Source organism: Rana temporaria, chromosome 4 (genome assembly GCF_905171775.1).
Source record: "Rana temporaria chromosome 4, aRanTem1.1, whole genome shotgun sequence".
In the NCBI taxonomy this organism is placed as follows: domain Eukaryota; kingdom Metazoa; phylum Chordata; class Amphibia; order Anura; family Ranidae; genus Rana; species Rana temporaria.
Genome location: NC_053492.1, coordinates 45,401,527 through 45,425,719, shown reverse-complemented (window position 1 = coordinate 45,425,719; position 24,193 = coordinate 45,401,527). Strand labels below are relative to the sequence as shown.

The following is a 24,193-nucleotide window of genomic DNA, read 5'->3' as shown; positions in this document are numbered from 1 at the left end:
CACACAAAATGGCGTCTGCCACAGATATACCCTCCCCCAGCATGCCCCGCGAGGCAAAACTCCTCTAATTGGCTGCTGGGGAAAAGTGGCTCTGCCAGAACCCCTCAAGCGCCACCTGTCGCCCAGGGGTGGAAACGACACCCCTGGAGCGCAGACTGACCTACAGGACAGTTCAGGAATGACAGCAGCCCAAAATTTAGCAAATTGTGAATGGGAGCAAAATAACTCTCCCATTCCCCACTAACTTTAGCGTAGTGCCCATACTGAAAGTAAGGGGAGCGCTACATACTGTTTACTGATGAGAAGTTTGAACACACCTGACCGGTGTGTCTATTGTCTTTGGACAGTTTAATCCACCCTGTTTTCCAAAGGGTGGGGGGGAGAGTCTGAGTTATTTATCTGTTGTGTCCATGTGTGATAATAAATCAGTTTATTGTTTGCCACTCTACACTGTGTTGCGGCTGGTGACTGGGTGGGCTAAAGAGTCTTGGATAGTGCTAGTTCTGGACAGAGGAAGCATTGATGGCAGACATAGTCTGGTTTGAGGACAAGGGTTCGTCACAACTGGTGGCAGCAGTGGGATCGTGCTTCCTGGCTGCGAAGACGTCCAAACCTCCACCTGGTTCCAAGATCGGGATAGCAGATTTTAGTCACCCCAGCGGAGATATGGATCTGGCATCAGAGTTCTCGGGGCTGCTGCAGATCGTCCTTTCAGCATACACCAGGTCTGTGTCTGCGGATGAATACCTGGAGGTCAGGCAGCAGATTAAGGTAAGACACTGAATTAGAGCCTTCCAGGTTGCTGGTATGCAACAGGGCAAGTGCTTTTCAACCCCAGAGCAACATGTCAGTGAACAACGGGAGTTACGGATGCAATTCCTGAGAGAGCGGCCCCAGGAGCAATGGGTGACTGTAACGGAACCCCAAATGGGACAGGGGTTAAATCCGTTCATGATATTCCATTCCACCCAAGACAGCTTATCGACACTCCACAATCAGGCAAACGAACACGACCGATGATAATCCCCCCCAGAAACGAGACACACAGCTCTTGTTTGAGGTTCAACACAGGGAATGACTCTTTATTATCTGCACATGGTAACACATTCCTCTTCAAAATACATCCCTCCCACCCTTGGGAAACAGGGTGGGTTAAATTGTCCAATGACAATGGTGATACAGGTCAGGTGTGTTCAAACTTCTCCTTCAGTAAACAGTCTTAGCAGGGGGGGGGTTGCTGGAGTGATTCCCCCCCTTTCCTCACAGCAAGACACTTTAACATCCCATAATAGGTATGCAGACTGCCTACCAAGCTCCAATCCACATAGCAGACTTAATTACCACAATAGACAATGGAATGCAATCACACCCCACCCCTTTCATCACAGCAAGCTTACTAGTATACATCAGCCAACACACAATATATATACAATATCTGACCGCATTAAATGTGACTAGCACAGACCATAGTGGGGTTCTCATTCACCCTGTGCCCCTAAAGTCACTCCTGTTACAGTGACTAAGCTGGAAAGGCTGGTCCAGCAGGAGATAGAGCTGGACAATCGGTATTGGGCTCTGCAATGGCACACGGAGGAGAAATATTTAGGGGAGACAACAGAATGCTCTCCGGAGGGATATGACTTTGGTGGCCCTGGATTGCTGTGGGAGAGCCTTACAGATTGTTTTGTGTTTGGCGATGAAGGGGAACCTACCCTTGAGGACCTGTGAGAATACAGAGAAGCTATGCTCGGTCTTGCAGGGGTCTCAGAGCTTAAACCTGATCTAGACTATTTGCTAAGGAAGGAACAGCATCTGGAAAGGGCATACAGGAAACTGCTAGAATGCGTTTAGCAGCATGCCAGAGAATCGGTAGTGGAAACTCAGGGGATTGTCGGCTCCAAAGCTGAAGTGCTGACAACAGGGCAGAGCGCTGCTAACCTCTGCCCAATACCAACAGAAGCTTCAGCCTCCCGGAGAGAAGAGGTAGTCGGCCATTCTCCCACAATACTGACAGAGACATGGGATTTCCTGCCAGCAGCATCTGTGGAACAGAATTTAGAACAACAACTCCCATATATCAGCAAATCTAAGATAAGATTTCACATAAGTTCATGAAATTGAATATGATAATGGCTGTGAAACAAGCATCTTCTCTGGGAGTACAGTTGAACCTCGGATTACAAGCATAATCTGTTCCAGGAGTATGCTCTTAATCCAAAGTACTCGCATATCAAAGCGAGTTTTCCCATTAAAGTCAATGGAAACTAAAATAATTTGTTCTGCATTGACTTCAATGGGATGCAATACCGAATGTGGCCAGGGGTGGAGGGGTTCCAGAGAGCGCCAAAAACGTCCGAAAAGGCCCGAGGACACTTCGGCTTGTCTCCTGCACCTCCGTACCTTAGGCCAAATGGAGGTACTGCAGGCCAACGTTCAGCTTTTCTCTGCACCTGCGCCCCCGTACCTCAGGCCAAATGAGGTACTGCAGGCCTATTTAGCTTGAATTCTGCTCATCTTGGGAGTCAACACTGGCAAACCAAATCAGATAATAAAAAAAAAAAAGTTGCTCGCAAACCAAAACGCTCTCAAACCAAGTTACTCTTAAACCGAGGTTCCACTGTACATCTAACTGTGTGAGGGCTGAACTCATGTAGTTATTAAACTGATGGGGTGCGGAAGTAGTAATCACATATCGTGGACATCCTTTGCACTAATAATGTCATTTGTCACCTTGTCCAAATCTTGCACAAACTCTATTTGCTTCTGTAGGTACTCCGCCATCCCAAACGCTACCTCACGAACAGCATTGGCAATCACCTCCTGGTAGAAGACACCCAAGTTCCTAAACTCCCGAGAGATCTGAGAACAGAAAAAAAATAAAGCATTTGTAGCACTACCCATCGCTGAGTATAGATTTCCCTGGACCTCCCTCTGATTATCCTGCAGCCAGATACTTGGGTATTTTCACACAACCAGGTCAAACACTCATCCACTCATTATCTAATGACCATTTTAGAGGATTTGTTTTTTGTATTTATTGGTGTAACTTGGATAGGAGAAGGGATTTGTGGGATACTCCAACTTTAACTATGCACAGATGAGGACAACTCTCACTTTGCCTCACTTGGCTGAACTGAATAGCAGACCCTCTGCTGAACTATACAGCATTTGTATGGAAGAAAAAAATCATTTGCTTGCTCCGGCAGCAGACTCAAAGTAAGGTCCGGAGCGAGAGAAATAATAAAATGAAAGATAGTGCAGGGCCGGCATGACAGTGTGAGAAGGGGAAGCAACTATGGGGTTAAGGATTGTAGGTGGAGAATGGGGGAGAGGTGGATTGGTTGGAGAAACAGGATGAGGAGGGGTTTGTGGTAGTTAGTTAAGGGATAGCTGGGGTCTCCTGGACAGCAGAGAAGGAACAGGTGACAAGCAGGCAGTTTATTACACGTTGCTGCTTGTCACAAAAAAATGTTTTATTTTTTTTAAGCATGGATGAGGTGGACATGATCCAGGCACGACTGCGGCAGCTTCCAGGGGGCCAGAGGACTTTGGAGCCGGGTATATGCTATGATAGAGACACTGGGGCTCTGTTGCAACCCTAAAGTCACACGATTTTGCCGCCGATTTTGACACGACTTGAAGCAATGCCTGTATATTCTTGAGGTCTGTGGACCTCAAGTCGCATCAAAGTGGGACCAAAGTAATGCAGGGACTACTTTGAAATTGCTGCGACTTGAAGTTGCACAAATATGAACGGTACTCATTGGAAATCATGGGGCATGACTTGTCATGCGACTTAGGACTGCAAAGTGGCATGACAAGTCACACTAGTGGAAACTGAGCCTAGTGTTCAGGTCAGCAGCAAGGGGGGTGGAGCATCCCGCGGTTACCAGCTGCAACCTGCGACACTAATGTCTTGCAGCGACCCCTGCCATAAGTAAGAGGGGGGGGTAATGGTCCAGGAGAAGGCAGATGGCGGCCTGGGATACTGCAAGTGCTGGAGGTCTGCTCAATATATTGACAGGTGGATCCTGTGCAGGGAGGCGGAGCCAGGTACGGCACTGATCCACAGCACCCGGGCCTTCCTCGCTTGGGGATGCTTCAAGGCAAGGAACCACAGATCCCAGAAGTGAGGTCAGAAGATGAACTATCCTGGTCTGTAGAAGACGACTCGCAAGGGCATCCGGTATCGGGGGATTCTGGAGCGACGGCTGTTTGGGGTCCCCCTTGGCAGCCTGGCAAGTCGAAAAAATGTATTCAACAGCTCTCTTGGTAATGTAGTGGGTAACTTGTTGGAGTAGCTGATGGGAGCGTGGCAGCCCCTCACGTGCCACGTCATGGGTAGGGGTATGTCCCACAGGTGGCGGGTTTTGCACCTGCCTCGTCTGGGATGGAAGTGCAGTTGCAGGATTTATTAGGGGAGGGCTGCATGATTTGGTGCACCATTTTATGGGGTAACGGGGCAATTCCCTGCAGGTGGCGCCGCAGTGAAATAGTGTGGTCGGAAAAGGCAATGGACACAGTGTGGTACCCCCTCCCCTCCCCCTGGTTACGGCATTAGCATCCACTACCACGGGGCCCATAGTATCCCCCCAGAAAATGTGGCTGCTGTTGCAGCATCAGGAAAGGAGGCCAGAACATTGCAGAGGGTCGCGGGAAAGCTGAACGCTGTGCGGATAGGGTTATGCCCAAGGATTCAAAGAAGAAGGATGAAGAAGGAGGCGGTAAAGACTGATACTTACGTTTTTCGCCAATTGGCTACAGGCGTTTGCCATTATGGGAAGTGTTATATGTAAAATAACCCATAGCATGGTTCAGCGTTCTGTTATATGGCGACCACCAAGACATCAGCCCCTTGATGCGGCTTATGTCCTTAGCGCGGGCTCCAAAACAGTTTTACAGGAGGAGGCGGTGGTGCAGCTTCCCCTGGACAACCGGCCACTAAGCAGTGGGGTTTTTATGTGGGCAGTACGACAAGGGCAATTGCAAGTGTGCGAGCTTCTGTTTTATTCCCGAGTGCTCCAAGGTGGGGAGGTTCTCCTCCTGGGTACCAAGGTTTTCTTACTGGGAGTCTGCAAACGAGAGGGAAGACACCGGTAAGGAGGGGGGGGGTAAGGGTGCCTTTTATTAATTTGGTATCCGGACCATGAGGCTGTGCGGTTGCTGCGGGGGGGGGGGGGGGGGGGGATTCTTGGAGGGTTAGGGTCCCTCGTTTACCTTATGGCAGCTACGCCTGTGTCCCAGTATTTGCGTTCCGCTTTAAAACATCTAGGGGAGTATCTGTACAGCTGGGTAAGGAGATAGCGGGGAGTCGCATGTGTGGGCCGTTCGCGGTGAAGCCTTTGCCGGATTTAGGGATTTTGCCTTGAGGGGCGGTGACCAAGTAGGAGGCGCACACACACACACACGTTTTGCCTTATCTATTGTTTGCCGCTGCGGAAACAGGGCTCTGAGGGTGAACACGGACATTGAATCTGTTTTTCCGTTCACTCCCCGTAAACCTGGACAGTTTCCACCTGCTGAGGTGCTGCTGGCAGGATGGATTTTACGTATATCGTTGCTTACCCATGGGCTGCTCAGTTTCCTGCACCGGATGTTCAGTTTCTGTGTGGAATGGGTGGTCCGGGAACTATCAGGGTTGAATTCCGTCATCCATTAATTGGATGATTTCTTTTGCATAGGGACCCCTTTCGCTACGGTGTGTGGGATACTTGTGTCTATATTACAGCAGAGTCGGTATTCCCTTGGCGGAGGGCATGAAGGATGGCCAGACTACCATGTTTAGTTTTATTCAGGTATAGTAATCATTTTGGACACTATGGAGTATCGGTTGCTGGAGTATACATTGGTGGCCCTCAAGACAGATCCGTGGGACGTTGGCAATGCGCAAGTTAAAGCCGATAAGCTACAGTTGGGCAAGTTAATTTTGCATGTCGCATTCTCCCCATGGGCTGGGTTTTTGCAGCCAGTTATCGGCTGCTACGGCAGGGGTTAAGTCCTCTACAGACTTTTTCCGTCTTAATCTGAAACATCGGGAAGACTTGAGAGTGTGTCACACATTTTGGTAGAGTATAATGGGAGATCGGTTTGTATGTCGGAGGGGGGTGAGCTAACTCGAATTGGGGTTTTTACGGATGCTACAGGGTCATCGGGTTATATGGCTTTCTACCAGGGCGTTTGAGCATGGCCTTCCAGGTTAGACGCTGTTTTTTTTTGGTAACAGGGTGCTCCTGATGCTTCTTCCGGTAGTGCTGGCCATGGAAATCTGGGGCGAGTTGTTTGAAAATTAAAAATTAGGTTGAATTGTAACTACATGGGAGTGGTTGAAGTCATTGACCACATCTCAGTTCGTCCCAACCCGGTCTAAGGCTGTTGCTCCACAGGGTGCTTCGCTGCCTACAATTGAACATCTTTCTATATGCTGTTCACCTCCCTGGGGTAGACAATACGCTAGCGTACTCATTGTCTCGGTTCAGTGGGATAGGTTCAGAGGGCTGGCACTGGCGTCCTAGCAACAGAGGGTTCCTTGGCACGGGTGACTGTGGGAGATTGTATTGGAGCCGGCGCAGGTTGGATCAGGTGGTCAGTGCGTGCGGTTACGGGGACAGCCTACACCAAGTTATGGTGGCAATTGTGGTAGGTCTGGTGGCTAGCGTGGGTGGATCAGGTGCAGTCGGAGGTAAGGATGAGGGTCCTTTATTTTGTCTCTAGGAACGTGCTGCGGGGTGTGTCAGTGTCTTCTATAGAGAAGCTGGCAGACTTAGAGTTTTTCTTTAAGTTACAGGGCAGAGTGGATGTTACAAAAAGATTTGGGGCTCGACAGGCAGTAAAAGGATATCAGTAGTCACAAAAACGCAAGGATGTTAAGCGGCAGGTGGTCTTTGCAAATTTGTAGGCCAATTTAGCATGGCTGGGATCGCCATGTTCATTCAGCTACAAATTTGCCTTGAGACCAGCGAGCTGGTCAGTACAGCTAGGAAGTTTTGGGGGGTGGGTATTTGGGTACAGGAGGTGCTCTGGTAATAAGGACAGGTGGAGCGTATTGCTGCACAGTTCAAAGGCGGACCATGAGAGCTAGGATGCAACTGTTTCCCTTGCCAGGTTCCACTGTTTGTCCGGTGCAGCAGTTTTTGGAGGTTTGCCCGCTAGTGGTTGCTGTGGCATGGGGATGGGTCTCCGTTGTCCAAGTTTCTGTTTTAGCCAATCATAGGGGTCTATGGGCAGCGTTTTTTTGGGGTAAAAAGACAGTATGCCTCGCATTCCTTCCGTATCAAGGCGGCCACAGTGGCTGTTCAGTATTGGTTGGATGAGGATGCTGTGGAGCGGAGTAGGAGATGGGACTCCAGAACATTCCGTAGTTACATTCACCCTCTGTGGTGGCTGATTAATCGTGGAAAATGGGGGGGGGGGAGAGAATAGCATCATGCTAGGCAAGTATTCATGGTTGTGTTGCGGTTATAGTGTTTTGTTCTTTCAGATGGAGTGCAGCACACCTCGTCTGGATCTGGGGTTACTCTTATGTTCTGGGGGCCAGGCGAGCTGCCTTTAAGATGGTGGTAGGTAACTAGCAATTTTTCAGGGGGGAGGCGGGTGTCCGCTGGTTAGGGGTACTGGGGATGAGGTGGAGCTTGAGGTGCATTTCTTTGCATGCCTTGACAGGCCACTGGAAATTCTGGTACTACATGTTGATGGGAACAATCTGGGGGGTTCGCTCCAGTAGTGAGCTCATTCGGGAGGTTGAATTAGATTTCCGGCGGCTGTATACAGCTTTCGTGGATATGCTGGTCTTGTACTCCGACATGGTGGCTAGGACAACTTGGCGTATAGCATAGTCATTTCTGAGATTTTACAAAAAACAAGAAAAAAAGAAGACGTTTAAAGTGGTGGGTCGAATTTTTTTTGTAATGGGGCATGGTCATTTGCCATTTAGTATTGAAGTTCGATACCGGGCAGTACTACAAGAGGGGGGGGGGGGTAGGGGGTTAATTTATCTGGGGCGTGTATTGATTTGGGGTTCCAGGATGGGATTTAATGTACATTGCGGTTCTGGATTGCCCGCCCCCAAGGGTAAGGTGTCACCCTAGTGGGTGGTGTTTGGTCTTTTGACGGTGGAGGAACATACGGTTGAGATGGAAGTGTGGGGGGCTCATCGGTGGCATTTGCCCCTCTGGTGTATTCCAGTTACTAAGATTATCTAGAATACGGTAATGGTTGCACTGCGGGTGTGTGTTGTCTACGAGCTGGTGTGTCACGACTGGAGGCCTGGTATGGTAAAAGGTCCCACCGTGTTACAAGTGGAACAAGTTTGAATTCCGGGTGCCGTCAAGACCAACAAGCTGATAAGTTGCTTTTGTTAATAAAGAGGCCGCTATGGCCATTTGTACTCCAATTCATGTGTGGTCTCATTCATTTAGATAATAGCAAGGGGGATGGTGAGTACTCATGGTCGGGCAGACAACAAGGTGGGCCATCTATTCTACACTGGTCATGAACCCCGATTCTTCAGGACACTAACCAGTATCCTCTTTAGCTGGCACCCATCCACTGACTTTACTAGCTTGCAGGGATGGTCCTCACCCAACAGGCCCCCCTAAACTTAAAGGAGAGAGGGGTTTGGGTACTTTAAGTGAAGCACATTGCACAATTGGCTCAGTGCCTCCATGCCTGTATATATGCAAAAAGAGAGTAGCGGTTGGGACTTTGAATGAGGTACATTCGAAAAAAAAAAAAGTAAATAGTGTGGATTAACCATATAAAGGATTCTTATGTATGTAAAAGTAGGAGTAATATATCAATACATATAGAAAATCATGATGTTGAAAGCAGTTTTTATTGGACAGCCTCAACAAAATGTAGAAAAATACATATAAACAGTAATTCATACAAATAATAAAAACATTGCCCCAATGATTCAATCATATCAAACACATTGTAAAACGTACTTTGGATTTAGAGCAGATGATGTAGGTACAAAACAATAAAATTCATGATTGTCAAAGGTTCCATATATCATATAAAGCATATATACAAACACGAAGTAGTAATTGCAACCTATAAGGCTAGATGCGGCAGCATAGTAACAGTTTCACATAAACTAGTCCCTAGCTTTACTCACAGTTGGGAAATCCTCTAGCACTTGGCGACTATACTTCTTGCTGTCCATGAACCTCCAGTCAGGCTGGTACAGTAGATTGTGAAAGTTTTTCAGAATGGGGATTTTGGTCTCCAGACTGATAGTCATGTCGTCCTCCACAGTGTCCATAGCTTTCAGAACCACATAGAAGATACAAAATACGTGCCTAAGGAGTAGAGACAGAAGACAGTTCCTTACAATCTAATAGTACTATTTCTGCAATCCAATCTCTAGTGATGCCCACTTCTGTTAAATCGCTGGTACATGTGTAGCGCTACCCAAGTAAGAGCTGCTGGTTTCTCACGGGTTCCTTTCCCCACTAGTGCAGTGGCAGCCAGGCCTACAGAAACATTTCCTCATCTGGCTCAATAAACAGCCCGGGGGTTGCTTTTTTTATATTTATTACCGAACAAACTTGGATAGGACACTGGGAGCTAGTAAAGTAAACTTAAAATAATTTAAAAAGAAATCTCATCAAACGCTGCCACTGTGCCATCAAATGCTGCCACTGTGCCATGTGCCCAATGCTGCCAGTGTGCCTCAGGTGTTGTCACAGTGCCCCAAACGTTGCCCCCCCGCATGCCCGCCGTCTGTCCAGCCCTTACCTTGTCTCGGGTCGGCAGCGGGTGACGGCGGCGTCCTCCATTTCTATCTCAATGAGGAAGACTTCTCCTGCCCGCTCCTCCTCTCGTCCTTCCAAACCTGCCGTTTCAGCCAATCAGGTGACCGGTAACTAGACCCAGGGAGCCCCATTAGCTGAGAGACGGGTCAGTGTTAGGGAATCGCTTCCCTAACACAGCACTGTTTAACCAGGGAACGCACAGCCTATGCGTCCTCTGGTTAACCATTTGGAAGCCGATTAGAGCCCACAGGCTGTAATCGGGAAGCCTATTAGAGTCTCTCGCTTTAATCAGGCACTTTCAAAAACACACCCAATGCAATGCATGAATCTATGTATTGTTGATTGATGGGTGTAGGAGAAAGGGTGCAGTGCTCCTGCGCCCACTATGGACACACCGCCACTGCTAGGAACAGTCCCTTCAATGGTAGCACCCCCCTCAAAAAAAAAAAAGTGTACAGCATTGAGACACCATATGCAATGTCCCAGGCCAGGCAAACTTTAGCCTTGGTGCTCAAGGGGTTGCAGCAACAGGCACACAGTGTCCCTGGATACTTGGATGCCGCCTTCCAATATCCAAAAGACTTTCCTTAGTGAACTCTCCAGACTGGATCCTCAACAAAATCTCTTGTACAGCTGCAGTGATTCTCAGCAAGTAGCCAAATACCCATGATGAAAGGACTTTGAACCTGAAACGCTTTGGGTACCAGAAGGCTTTTTCTGGATGTTGGCTACTGGAAAGTGTTTGCGGTTTCTGGAGAGAAACTACTCTATATACATACTTTTGTATTCTATTGCAAGATATTGTATTATGTGTGTATGTGTCTGATGTTCATGTTTGTTTTAGCAATCATGTGATGATTTTTTAGTTTCCATTTGTATTAATAAAACTATTTTTTACTCATTCCATTAGTGTTGTTGCCAATTTAAAGTGCCAATTGGGGGTACCCAAACTTTCTCAAACTTCTCCTCCTGGACGATAACAGAGCTGCCTCAGTCTCCAAACTATTTATGCACTCCCACAGCCACCTTCTGGGCACCCTCCCCAAGGACTGGATGAGACAACAAATATTCAGGCTGTTGATTTGCCTCCTCCCATCCACTACATTCTGGAATTCCCCAAAAGACAGGAGGAAGTAATCAAAACCCGCAGCCTGCAGAGTCCAGAGTAGCCCAAAGTAATCACAAACTGCTCCACTGATTACAGTTGAACCAAACAGAAATAGATTTGCCTAACTTTCCTAGCAGCCTATCTGGAAGGGTGCTACACATGCTACTTCTGTTCCTGGCATCCTAGTGTGCTATTTCCATCTACAGAAAAATAAACGCCCATAGCCTAGGTTGCCCCATCAGATGACACATCAATGCTAAGGCACGAATGCCTCAGTGACTCTGACAGAAAATAAAAATTCCCACATTTTTTTAAAGCAGCATTTTCTAAAAACGTATGTTTAACAACAGAAAATACTCTCACCGTAGCTCCCCTTCCACAGCCTGGATGACTGGTGCGTAGCTCCTGCCAGTCTCATTCAGGTATTTGTAACAGGTCTGTAGGCTCTCACTCATGGAGTCCTGTCAGGAAAGAGAGATTGGATGGAACCTGGAGATGGACAGACATTTTGCAGTACAAAGCATTTGCACACAGTGCAGCCTTTTATGAGCAGCCCCGTCACCCATAGCGTGTGAAATGGTGACTGCTGCCCACTGGGCTTCTGTGCAGGGGAAGGGCATACAGCTTAATTCACAAAGCTCTGAATGTGAGACATTGAAAATCAAATGGTGTTCAAAATCTATTTCTATTAAAGCTGCCACATCTTGAGTAGAAAAGCCTGTCCCCAGCCAGCATGCTGCAGAGAAGGACCCCTGCTCTCTGTGGGGAAGCACTGGTCTCTCTGCAGAGGTCTGACACACTCCATGCGTTCGAAAATATACAGGGAGTGCAGAATTATTAGGCAAATTAGTATTTTGACCACATCATCCTCTTTATGCATGTTGTCTTACTCCAAGCTGTATAGGCTCGAAAGCCTACTACAAATTAAGCATATTAGGTGATGTGCATCTCTGTAATGAGAAGGGGTGTGGTCTAATGACATCAACACCCTATATCCGGTGTGCATAATTATTAGGCAACTTCCTTTCCTTTGGCAAAATGGGTCAAAAGAAGGACTTGACAGGCTCAGAAAAGTCAAAAATAGTGAGATATCTTGCAGAGGGATGCAGCACTCTTAAAATTGCAAAGCTTCTGAAGCGTGATCATCGAACAATCAAGCGTTTCATTCAAAATAGTCAACAGGGTCGCAAGAAGCGTGTGGAAAAACCAAGGCGCAAAATAACTGCCCATGAACTGAGAAAAGTCAAGCGTGCAGCTGCCAAGATGCCACTTGCCACCAGTTTGGCCATATTTCAGAGCTGCAACATCACTGGAGTGCCCAAAAGCACAAGGTGTGCAATATTCAGAGACATGGCCAAGGTAAGAAAGGCTGAAAGACAACCACCACTGAACAAGACACACAAGCTGAAACGTCAAGACTGGGCCAAGAAATATCTCAAGACTGATTTTTCTAAGGTTTTATGGACTGATGAAATGAGAGTGAGTCTTGATGGGCCAGATGGATGGGCCCGTGGCTGGATTGGTAAAGGGCAGAGAGCTCCAGTCCGACTCAGACGCCAGCAAGGTGGAGGTGGAGTACTGGTTTGGGCTGGTATCATCAAAGATGAGCTTGTGGGGCCTTTTCGGGTTGAGGATGGAGTCAAGCTCAACTCCCAGTCCTACTGCCAGTTTCTGGAAGAGACCTTCTTCAAGCAGTGGTACAGGAAGAAGTCTGCATCCTTCAAGAAAAACATGATTTTCATGCAGGACAATGCTCCATCACACGCGTCCAAGTACTCCACAGCGTGGCTGGCAAGAAAGGGTATACAAGAAGGAAAAACTAATGACATGGCCTCCTTGTTCACCTGATCTGAACCCCATTGAGAACCTGTGGTCCATCATCAAATGTGAGATTTACAAGGAGGGAAAACAGTACACCTCTCTGAACAGTGTCTGGGAGGCTGCGGTTGCTGCTGCACGCAATGTTGATGGTGAACAGATCAAAACACTGACAGAATCCATGGATGGCAGGCTTTTGAGTGTCCTTGCAAAGAAAGGTGGCTATATTGGCTACTGATTTGTTTTTGTTTTGTTTTTGAATGCCAGAAATGTATATTTGTGAATGTTGAGATGTTATATTGGTTTCACTGGTAAAAATAAATAATTGAAATGGGTATATATATTTTTTTTGTTAAGTTGCCTAATAATTATGCACAGTAATAGTCACCTGCACACACAGATATCCCCCTAAAATAGCTAAAACTAAAAACAAACTAAAAACTACTTCCAAAAATATTCAGCTTTGATATTAATGAGTTGTTTGGGTTCATTGAGAACATGGTTGTTGTTCAATAATAAAATTAATCCTCAAAAATACAACTTGCCTAATAATTCTGCACTCCCTGTAAGAAGGTTTATAAAGAAGTTTAGAAAACACGTTAGGCTTTAATACAATAAGGAGAATGATAGAAAATCATGTTATTGCCAAATATATATATATATATATATATATATATATATATATATATATATATATATATATATATATATATATATATATCTGCATGTACATCATATGTATGGGTGCTGCCTTGCCTGTTGGAGGAGTGGAATGTGTGCTCTGGTGCACGCTAAGAGGGTGGAAAGAGCAGGACTTTTCTGGCAAACTGGCTGGTGGGAGGACAGTACAGTGCGGGTCAAGAATGAGAGAATATCCTGTGTTGTGTGACCATCCCAGAGGACAGAGAGAGGGAGGCGTTACCAATGTGCTGAGTGACTAAACTGTGGCCAGGATACAGTCCATGTTGTGCTGAGGACCACAGAACATAGAAGTGAGCAGACACCCAACCAGAGGCACCACTGCAGTTGTGTCACTGGGTCTAGTGAAAGGACCTTGCTGTCACAACCCATTGCTACTTGGGAGACAGACCTTTAGGATCTGACTACACAGCTGCTTAGTAGCCCTATTGCTGACTGCAGATTTGACTGGAACTGTGGAACTCAAAGGATTGTTATGTCAAACAATGACTTAAATGTTGCCAACATCTCGTCTATGGACAAATGGATAAAGGGGTCCCCCTATAGGGGTGGGACTTTACAGGTGTGAAGGATGCTTCAGTTTAAATTCTCCCTGCTAAGTAATATTGTGTGTGGGTTAAGTGTAACAGGCTTTTGAAATGTTAATGACCCTTCCTCAGCCAGTACTATTTCAAAGGGTAAATGGTCTATTGTGTGTGTGAAGGAGCCCTGTGGTTACTGTTTACTGTGATTAGATAAGTGGCTCATGTTAATTATTCTGATTGCTTCATTGTGGTAATTATCCCTTCTATGTGTGGGGCCAGGCCGTCTAGATAATGTATTCTGTACAACTAGTAATTACCTTCACTGATGTCATTATCTAAAGAAAATGTGTTTTCAGGATCGACTCCGAAAAGTCTGCCTATCATCTGTATGGAAGCCCCCCACTGTGTGTGAGAAGGGGGTGGAGATTTCATTGTTCCTTGATTGAGGATTTAGCTTGAAAACTGTATATATACCCAGCAGCAAGCTGCCATTAAAGTGTGTTGTTCCAGCAGTAAGCGTGACCCATGTGTGGCTTATGGCGATTCCAGGATGGGATGTTCTTTTATGGGGAGAAGGGAATCTTTGATGGGGATATCATTCTAATACCGTCACAATTGGTTGGCAGCAGCAGGATTTTCCCTTTAACTCTCCTTAACACCCGGATTCCAAGCAGACACTGGAAGAACTACTGGAAGTTCGTGGAAGGATTGCTAGCAACAAAACCAAGCGGGTCATCATAGCAGAATCAATGGAGCTAGACCAGGAGGACGGGATTGCAGCAACGCCAGCAGTACAAGAGATGGAGACACCAGTGATTCAGGAGGAGGAATCGCCAGCCAACAAGCTAATGAGAGAGAAGCTAGCATGGTTCGGTCCGAACCCAACGGCGGATGTGGTGCTGAAAGTGATGGACCTGTTAGCGGAGGAGGCTAAACAAATAAGAGACGCAGAACTACAGAAGGATAAACAAATAAGAGACGCAGAACTACAGTTAAAACTAGCAGCAGTCCAACAAGCAGCCGCACATTCTCCAAACAGTGAGTACAGCACAGTAGACGCAAGGAACATTCCGTTTAGCGCTTTTAAAGCTTTTGATGAAAAAGGACTGTGAGATTGATAACTACCTGGCAGATTTTGAGCGACAATGTAACCTGCACCGAATAGCTAGAGGAGAGTGGGTTGCAATATTGTCAGGCAAACTGTCAGGCAAAGCTTCTGATGCTTTCCGGACCGTGCCAGATCAGGATATCCATAGCTACGCCCGGGTTAAAGAAGTGCTCCTGGCTCGTTATGCAGTAACCCCAGAGTCTCACCGACAGAAGTTCAGGGACTCACGCAAAACCACGAAAGACTCTTACGCGGAATGGGCATGCCAGTTATCCCTGTCGGCCTCTAACTGGGTTAACAGCAGCCAGGCCACCACCGCAGAGGACATTTTGCAACTAATGCTCCTGGAGCAATTTTACAATCACATCCAGACGGATGTCAAAGATTGGGTGAGAGATCGCAGGCCCATGACTCTACCAGAGGGCGCTAAGTTGGCGGATGAATATGCGGATACTCGCAAGACGAACCAGGTCACACCACAGGTACAACCTCCACGACCAACGGCGCCCTCACACCCACCAGCCGCTAGATACCCACCTAACAGACCGGTGACATCTAGCCCTCGCTATCCACGCCAGGAGGACAACGAACAACGCTGCTTCCGGTGCAAACAGCTGGGTCACTTCAAGCAGAATTGCCCCATGAACGACAACACCAGGTCAAATTGGTCTCAACTTGGGTACCGCCCACCAGCAGCAGCCCATTGTGTAGACTCGGGTTGGGATCTCCAGGAGCTGGGTCAGGAAGAACCATTGGACACCCCTTACGAAGCCCTCATGGTACAATCTGTTATTATGAACAACAGGGAACACCATTGTCAGCTGGTCATGGGTGACAGCCATGAGCCGGAGGGGCCCCGGAGGGAGCTGGGCAGAAAGAGGCACGGCCGGCTACCCCCCAAGAAGAAGAGGTCCTGGAAGCCGTATAACAAGCTGACCTGGGAGGAGAAGCGACTGGAGGAGAGGGAGTCGCAGTGGGCGTCCCAGATGCGGGCCGAGATGTTCGCCAAGGGTCCCCCGGTGGCCCCTTACACCACCACCCAGTTCCTGATGATGAAGGACCACGTGGAAAGCCTGCAGGACATGAGCAAGCAGGAGCTGATCCGTGAGTACATAGAGCTGGAGGAGTGCATAAGCCGCATGGAGGAGGAGAACAACCACCTGAGGTCACAGCAGGCTGACCCCCCCAGGCTCCATGAACTGGAGATGGAGCTGGAGAAGCTCAAAGAGGAGAACCAGCGGCTGCGGAGGGAGCAGAGGGTGGCTGACCCTATGGGGCACTGATTTCCCCCCCCCCGAACTCTGAGCACAAGTGCTACAGCATTTCAACAAATATAACTTTTTCTTTTTTTTATATGAATCTCCTGTGATTGTCACTTCAGAGCCATAACCTGCCCCCTCCCATAGCGGGACACCTAGACGGCGGCGCACAGACCCATTTGCCGTCTTCACAGTGACTTCTGGAGACTCTGCAGATCGCGCAAAGACTTGGGGACTGACCGGCGTGTGATCCGACGACCCGGTGACCTACCTGAGTCGGAAGCAGTTGCCAAGGGAGGTCAGTCACGCCAAACGGAGTTAACCTCGGACTAAAAGCTCTGAACCCGTCAACCCTACTGGACCAGGGAAGGTCCAACCGGGTTGCCGGAGCAGGGAGAAAAAGGGGGGCCATTGTGAAGGATGCTTCAGTTTAAATTCTCCCTGCTAAGTAATATTGTGTGTGGGTTAAGTGTAACAGGCTTTTGAAATGTTAATGACCCTTCCTCAGCCAGTACTATTTCAAAGGGTAAACGGTCTATTGTGTGTGTGAAGGAGCCCTGTGGTTACTGTTTACTGTGATTAGATAAGTGGCTCATGTTAATTATTCTGATTGCTTCATTGTGGTAATTATCCCTTCTATGTGCGGGGCCAGGCCGTCTAGATAATGTATTCTGTACAACTAGTAATTACCTTCACTGATGTAATTATCTAAAGAAAATGTGTTTTCAGGATCGACTCCGAAAAGTCTGCCTATTATCTGTATGGAAGCCCCCCACTGTGTGTGAGAAGGGGGTGGAGATTTCATTGTTCCTTGATTGAGGATTTAGCTTGAAAACTGTATATATGCCCAGCAGCAAGCTGCCATTAAAGTGTGTTGTTCCAGCAGTAAGCGTGACCCATGTGTGGCTTATTATGGCAATTCCAGGATGGGATGTTCTTTTATGGGGAGAAGGGAATCATTGACAGGGATATCATTCTAATACCGTCACAACAGGCAACTATGGAACTGTTCTCATGTGCACCAACGATACAACTGGGCCCCAATGCTAGCTGGCTGATGAGTTAGGACTAAGGACTGCTCCTTCCAATTGTTGCACAGAGATATTTGCCCATTAGGTTTGACTGGAACTGTTCTTGTGTGCACCAAAAATGGTACAACTGGGCCCCAACGTTATCCAGCTGATGTGTTATGAGAATACCTGTAGTGGGTGGAGACCAATGGCCGATAACGTCAGGCTAAGCATAGTTCTCAGTTCTGCAAGATTAAATTGTCTGAGCCGTTAGAACAATGATAAGTGTTGGGGTCACAAGCCAAGGTCGGTGCAGGGGAAGATTTTCGTAGTCACAAGCCATGGTCAATTCCAAGTAGCAAGAGAAGTAGCTCAAGGCAGCAAGCAGGATAAGAACCACAATAATCTGGCAACAGGAAGTGCAGAGACATGCTTATATCAGGACATTCATAGGAGGGGCAAAGTGTTCAAGGTTTAACAGAAATCCAGACACAAGGCAGGGTTGTCCAATGGATCAGGCACAGTGCTGTCCAGCATCTCAGGTAGCTCAGCTCAGTGAGAAGAATCATTGCCGGACACAGAAGAGATCCCAGGTTCAAGTCCAGGCCCTGACAATGAGTTAGGACTAAGGACTGCCCCTTCCAATTGTTACACAGAGGCAATTCTTTACAGTGGTGCATATAAGTAGAGTCCCAGTAAAGTCTGTAGGCAGTGGTAAAGGCTTCTAGTCAAATGCCCAATCTTTGCTCAGTCTCTACTAGCAGTAACAGGTCAATGGCAGCAATGCCCTCTCACCAGTCCCAGTGATCCAGCTGCAACTGTACTCTGGATCTGGATCTCAATGGGCAGGTATGACAGAGTGCTGCCTGTCGAACTCTTCAGCCCAATTTAAAAAAAAAAAAAAAAAGGTTGTGTAGGGGTAGCAGTAATAGTGCCTTATATCAGTGGAAGGAATAGTGTCCCAGGGGCCTGATAAAGGCAGACAAAGGGCCACATGCGGACCACTGGTGTATAACCTACTCTATGAGTGTGTCAGGATTCAGCTCTGTTCTTTTCTGCCCAAAGCTGCAGGCTGTGAGCAGTCCCTTGGTGTCACCATGGGTAATAAAGTGTTACTAAAGTCACAACACTAAAATAAGTCTGTATTTGCAGCATAGCATGCTTGTTATACTCACTGTGGAACTTAAGGGGTTAATCCTCTGCATTGTGTAAAAAGGTTGTTTTATCCTGTATGCATAGATCCTCCCCCTCCTGCAATGTTTATCTGGGGAAGGCCAGCTAACACAGGCAGGGTAGCCGACCTGCACATGCTCAGTTTAGTCTCTATTGCTGGAGAGAACATTTCCTTGTTCTCAGAGCTAGTCAGGTCACATGACATTGGCATCACACATGTGGGTGTGTATACAGGCTGTAGTGGAAATCTCCTCCTACCTGAACACACAGATCTGGATAAACTCTGCAGGTTATCATGTAACCGTGGTATACAGATCAGGCAAAAAGGTATATAGCGGCAGTATTTTTATGTAAAAAGAAGATTTATAAGCTGTGGGCACTGTAGGTGGGCAGATTAACCATTTTCATACTACTGGGTTTAGTAACACTTTAACCCTACATTGTACGTGGGGCAGGCAAGCATGCAACTGCAGCAGAGAGCACCTTAAAGAGACAGCAGCACTGGACTGATCATATGGATGGAGGGAGCCTGCCGGAACCAGCATTACACCTTAGAAATTCACATTTAACCCTTGCAGTGCAGGGGGGGTTCACTGCAAAAGTAAAAATCTCTGCAGTTCAGCTGTAAAAAAATTGTAGCCACTGCAGTGATGGGGGCGCCTCTAAGAGTATCTGTAACTCTACAGATGTATTGAAACGTATTCTGCTCACCTTAGTGGATCACATATGGCATTTATGTGTACTTTACCAGGGTGAAGTAAGGTGAGTATTGCTCATGGCTTTTAACCCTATTATCAATGGCATCATAAATGTGCATTTTAGTCATTTTACCTGGGGGTGGGGAGGGTTTCCGTTCTGAGAACGCTTGTTTGCCATTGTACTACTCCTAAAGGCAGATCAATGTTTGCTCAGAATATAGACGTCATTTGGAGTTCCAGCCTTCATAGCCTCCTTACGGGATCTGTGAATCATCCAGCCCCCTGGATATCAGTAATACAGAGCGTGATCACCACTAGGGATGAGCGCCGCGTTCGATTCGAACGTATGTTCGAATCGAACATCGGTCGTTCGATCGTTCGTCGAAACTCGAACAAAACGGGTCGTTCGCGCCAAATTCGAATGACGCAAAACGTCCCATAATTCACTGCGGCGTTGAGCGCTGATGATTGGCCAAGCATGCTGTATGTCCCGCATGCTTGGCCAATCACAGCGCTCAAAAAACGAAGAGCCACAATTGGCCAAAGCCAGGGTGGCTTTGGCCAATTATGGCTCAGGGGGATTAGTACACGCCCCACACTATAAAAGGCAGCCTGCACGGCTGCCTTCTGTAGTGTGTTCCAGCTTGTTACAGAGAGCAGATCAGTCAGACAGAGAGAGATAGATAGAGAGATAGAGAGATAGAGACGTGTCTTTTCTACTAGATAGATAGATAGAGTAGGAAGTGTAGTCAGTATAGTTAAAACTACAGTTTGTAGAGAATATATTCACATCCTTAGGCGTTGTCAATATATTTATAAACTGTATAGCTCATCTAGTTGATCTATTAGTATCTGTCAGGCAGGAGATTGTTCTACATGCAGTGCTCTAACGTGTTGTATTGCCTGCATTAGGGATTAGCTTGAAAATATTATTCTGAGTTATTGAACATGTGCTAGTTTAATTGCACACACAGACGCATTACCTGTTACTGCACGTGTGCAATTTATTTGCACAGAAGCGCAGTCGCGGTTAATGCAACTGGGCTATTGAATTGCACAGAAACGCAGACATTCTTACTGCGTGTGTGCTGTTTAATAGCAACTAAACGCAGTCGGTGTCACTGCGTGTGTGCTGTTAAATCGCATTTGACCACAGTCGCTATTACTGCGTGTGTGCTGTTTAACCACTTCGTTACCGGGCCTATTTTGGCACTTCTCTCCTTCATGTAAAAATCACAATTTTTTTGCTAGAAAATTAATCAGAACCCCCAAACATTATATATTTTTTTTAGCAGACACCCTAAGGAATAAAATGGCGGTCATTGCAACTTTTTTTCTCGCATGGTATTTGCGCAATAATTTTTCAAACGCCTTTTTTTAGGGAAAAAAACAGTTTCATGAATTAAAAAATAACAAAACAGTAAAGTTAGCCCAAATTTTTTGTATAATGTGAAAGACTATGTTACGCCGAGTAAATAGATACCCAACATGTCACGCTTTAAAATTGCGCACACTCATGGAATGGCGCCAAACTTCGGTACTTAAAAATCTCCATAGGCAACGCTTTAATTTTTTTTACAGGTTACTATTTTTGAGTTACAGAGTAGGTCTAGTGCTAGAATTGTTGCACACGCTTTAACGCACGCGATGATACCTCACATGTGGGGTTTGAACGGTGTTTACATATGTGGGCGGGACTTGCATGTGCGTTCGCTTCTGCACGCGAGCGACCGAGACAGGGGCGTTTTAAATTTTTTTTTTTATTATTTTATTTTTTTACTTAATTTTTTTATTTTTACACTTTTTTTGACATTTTTTTTTTTTGATCACTTTTATTCCTATTACAAGGAATGTAAACATCCCTTGTAATAGGAATCAGTGTGACAGGTCCTCTTTATGGAGAGATGTGGGGTCAATAAGACCCCACATCTCTCCTACAGGCTTACAAGCATGAAATCGGTGAAAAAAATTTCACCGATTACATGCCGACAGCCGCGATAGCGGCTTGGTTTACTTCCGGGTACCGGGCGTGACGTCATAACGTCGCGCCCGGCCCTCCGACGGTCATAGAGATGACTGTGACCGTCTGGTCACCAGTCATCTCTATGGTTCACCAACGAGCGCCGGCCGATTCGCTCTCCGGGCCCCCGATGGCACGGGAGAGCCCGGAGAAGCACCGGATGGCGGCGGGAGGGGGGGACGGGGACGTCCCCTCCCGCTGCCTAGAAGAACGATCGAGCGGCGGAACCGCCGCTTTGATCGTTCTTCTGGCGCACAGAATCGCCAGCTGAAGACAGCGATATCTGAATGATGCCTGCAGCTGCAGGCATCATTCAGATATCACCGCTCAAAGTCCAGGACGTCCCACGGATCTGAAGTGGTTAATAGCAACTAAACGCAGTCGGTGTCACTGCGTGTGTGCTGTTAAATCGCATTTGACCGCAGTCGCTCTTACTGTGTGGTTGCTGTTTAATACCATCTGAACGCAGTCGGTGTGACTGCGACTATTTTGTTACATAACACTTGAGCCAAGTCGCTCTTACTGTGTGGTTGCTGTTTAATACCATCTGAACGCAGTTGGTGTGACTGCGACTATTTTGTTACATAACACTTGAGCCAAGTCGCTCTTACTGTGTGGTTGCTATTTAATACCATCTGAACGCAGTTGGTGTGACTGCGACTATTTTGTTACATAACACTTGAGCCAAATCGCTCTTACTGTGTGGTTGCTATTTAATACCATCTGAACGCAGTTGGTGTGACTGCGACTATTTTGATACATAACACCTGAACGCATAACTATGGCTGGAAGGACAAAAAGAGGCAGAGAGTCACGAGGGCAAGCAGGCTCTGCATCTAGAGGTAACGCTGGTGATAGATGTGGTGCATCCTCTTCAGCACGTGGCCGTGGCCGCTCATCCTTCTTTTCGGGAGCTGGCCGTGTTGAGCCTCAACATGCTGAGAAATTAGTTGAGTGGATGATCAAGCCGTCCTCATCCTCCTCATCCTCTCTCACACAGACTGATCATAGTTTGTCTGGCAAAGCAGCTGCCAAGGCGTCCTCTACCCTCTGCACAATGGCATCACACAATCCTTCCCTAGTCCCACCGTGTCCTCCTGAGGAGTCCCCCGAACTGTTTCAACACAGTGTTGGGTACATGCTAGCTGAAGATGCGCAGCGTTTTTAAGACTCCGATGACGGAACACTGATAGAGGAAGGCATTGATGTGAGCCCAGGGAGAGGGGGTGGCCGAGAGGGACAACAATCTGGGAGTGATGTTCCCCCAGCTGGAGCATACTGCCAGGTTGTCGCCAGTGATGATGAGGAGGGAGGGGATGACGAGGTCATTGACTCTACCTGGGTGCCTGATAGGAGAGAGGAGGAGGAGGAAGAGGAGGACGAGGCACAGGCACATCTCCAAAGAGGCAGGATGCCCTCCAGGGGTCAGCTTAAGGGCAGCACACCAACTGCATTACGTGGCGCTGCTGTGTCTCAACGGTACAGCAAAAGTTCTTTGGTGTGGGCCTTTTTTGAAACCTGTCCATCAGATCGTACCTTTGCTGTTTGCAACATATGTCTCAAGCATATCTCGCATGGCCAAAACATCACCCGCTTGGGCACCACATGCTTGTCCAGACATATGTGGACCTGCCATGCAGCTCGTTGGCAGGCATACCAGAAAGACCCACACCAAAGACCAAAGCGGTCCTCCCCTTGCCCTTCTGTGACCTCCAACCCCACTAGACCCCCAGTCCTCTCTGCAGCCTGCACCGAAGGTGTAGAAATAGGTGTGTCACAATGTAGTTATGGTAGTACATGCGGGCAATCTACTGATATTACCAGACAAATTTCCCTGCCCCAGCTGCTGCAGCGCGGAAAGAAGTACGCTCCCAGCCATCCACATGCCCAGCGGTTGAATGCTAGCTTAGCAAAATTGCTAGCACTTCAACTGCTACCTATTCAGTTGGTAGATTCTGCCCCCTTCCGTGAGTTTGTGGAATGTGCAGTACCTCAGTGGCAAGTACCCAAACGCCACTTTTTCTCACGGAAGGCGATTCCAGCTCTCTACCGGCATGTGGAAGGCAATGTCCATGCCTCGCTGGACAGGGCGGTCAGTGGTAAGGTGCATCTTACCGCTGACTCATGGTCCAGCAGGCATGGACAGGGACGTTACTTGTCTTTTACGGCCCATTGGGTGACTCTGCTGGCAGCTGGGAAGGACGCAGGGCAAGGTACAGTAGTTTTGGAGGTTGTTCCGCCACCACGCCTCCAAAACACTACTACTGCTTGTGACACACCTCTCTCCTCCACCCCCTCCTCTTCTTCTTCCTCTGTGGCCTCTTCCTGTGGTGATGTTGGCTCAGAACCAGCCGTGCTCCGTAGGCGTACGACGGGCTACGCAGGAATGCAGGGCAAGAGATGCCATGCGGTGCTAGAGCTGGTGTGCTTGGGAGACAGGAGCCACACTGGTGAAGAGGTTCTTTCAGCTCTGCAGGAGCAGGCTCAGAGGTGGTTGACGCCACGCCAGCTGAAGCCTGGAATGGTGGTCAGCGATAATGGCACCAACCTCCTCTCTGCCCTGCCACGTGGAAAACTCACCCATGTGCCCTGTTTTGCGCATGTTCTCAATTTGGTGGTGCAGCGGTTCTTGGGCAGGTACCCTGGCTTACAGGATGTCCTGAGGCAGGCCAGGAAAGTCTGTGTGCATTTCCGGAGGTCATATAATGCCACTGCTCGGCTGACAGACCTCCAGAGGGAATACAACCTGCCCAAGAACCGCCTAATCTGTGACATGCCCACCAGATGGAACTCTACGTTGGCCATGCTGCAGCGGCTGCACACGCAGCAGAGGGCCATCAATGAGTACCTGTGCCAATATGGCAGCAGAACTGGCTCAGGGGAGCTTGGGTTTTTTTCACCACGCCAGTGGGCCTTGATCAGGGATGCATGCACTGTCCTGTCACCATTTGAGGAGGCCACGAGGATGGTGAGTAGTGACAGTGCATGCATCAGTGAGACTGTCCCGCTTATTCACATGTT

General features: G+C 47.7%; 1 protein-coding gene across 1 annotated transcript in view; it reads right to left on the bottom strand.

Annotated features, from left to right (window-relative positions):
* LOC120935611 (squalene synthase-like) overlaps positions 1-24,193 on the bottom strand; it is a 68,583-nt gene that overhangs the window by 39,314 nt on the left and 5,076 nt on the right. The window contains exons 2-4 of the mRNA XM_040347660.1: positions 11,227-11,324; positions 9,116-9,299; positions 2,731-2,859 (exon numbers count right to left, since the gene is read on the bottom strand). Coding sequence (XP_040203594.1) covers positions 2,731-2,859; positions 9,116-9,299; positions 11,227-11,324 — 411 coding nt within the window. The remainder of the gene's footprint in view (positions 1-2,730; positions 2,860-9,115; positions 9,300-11,226; positions 11,325-24,193) is intronic.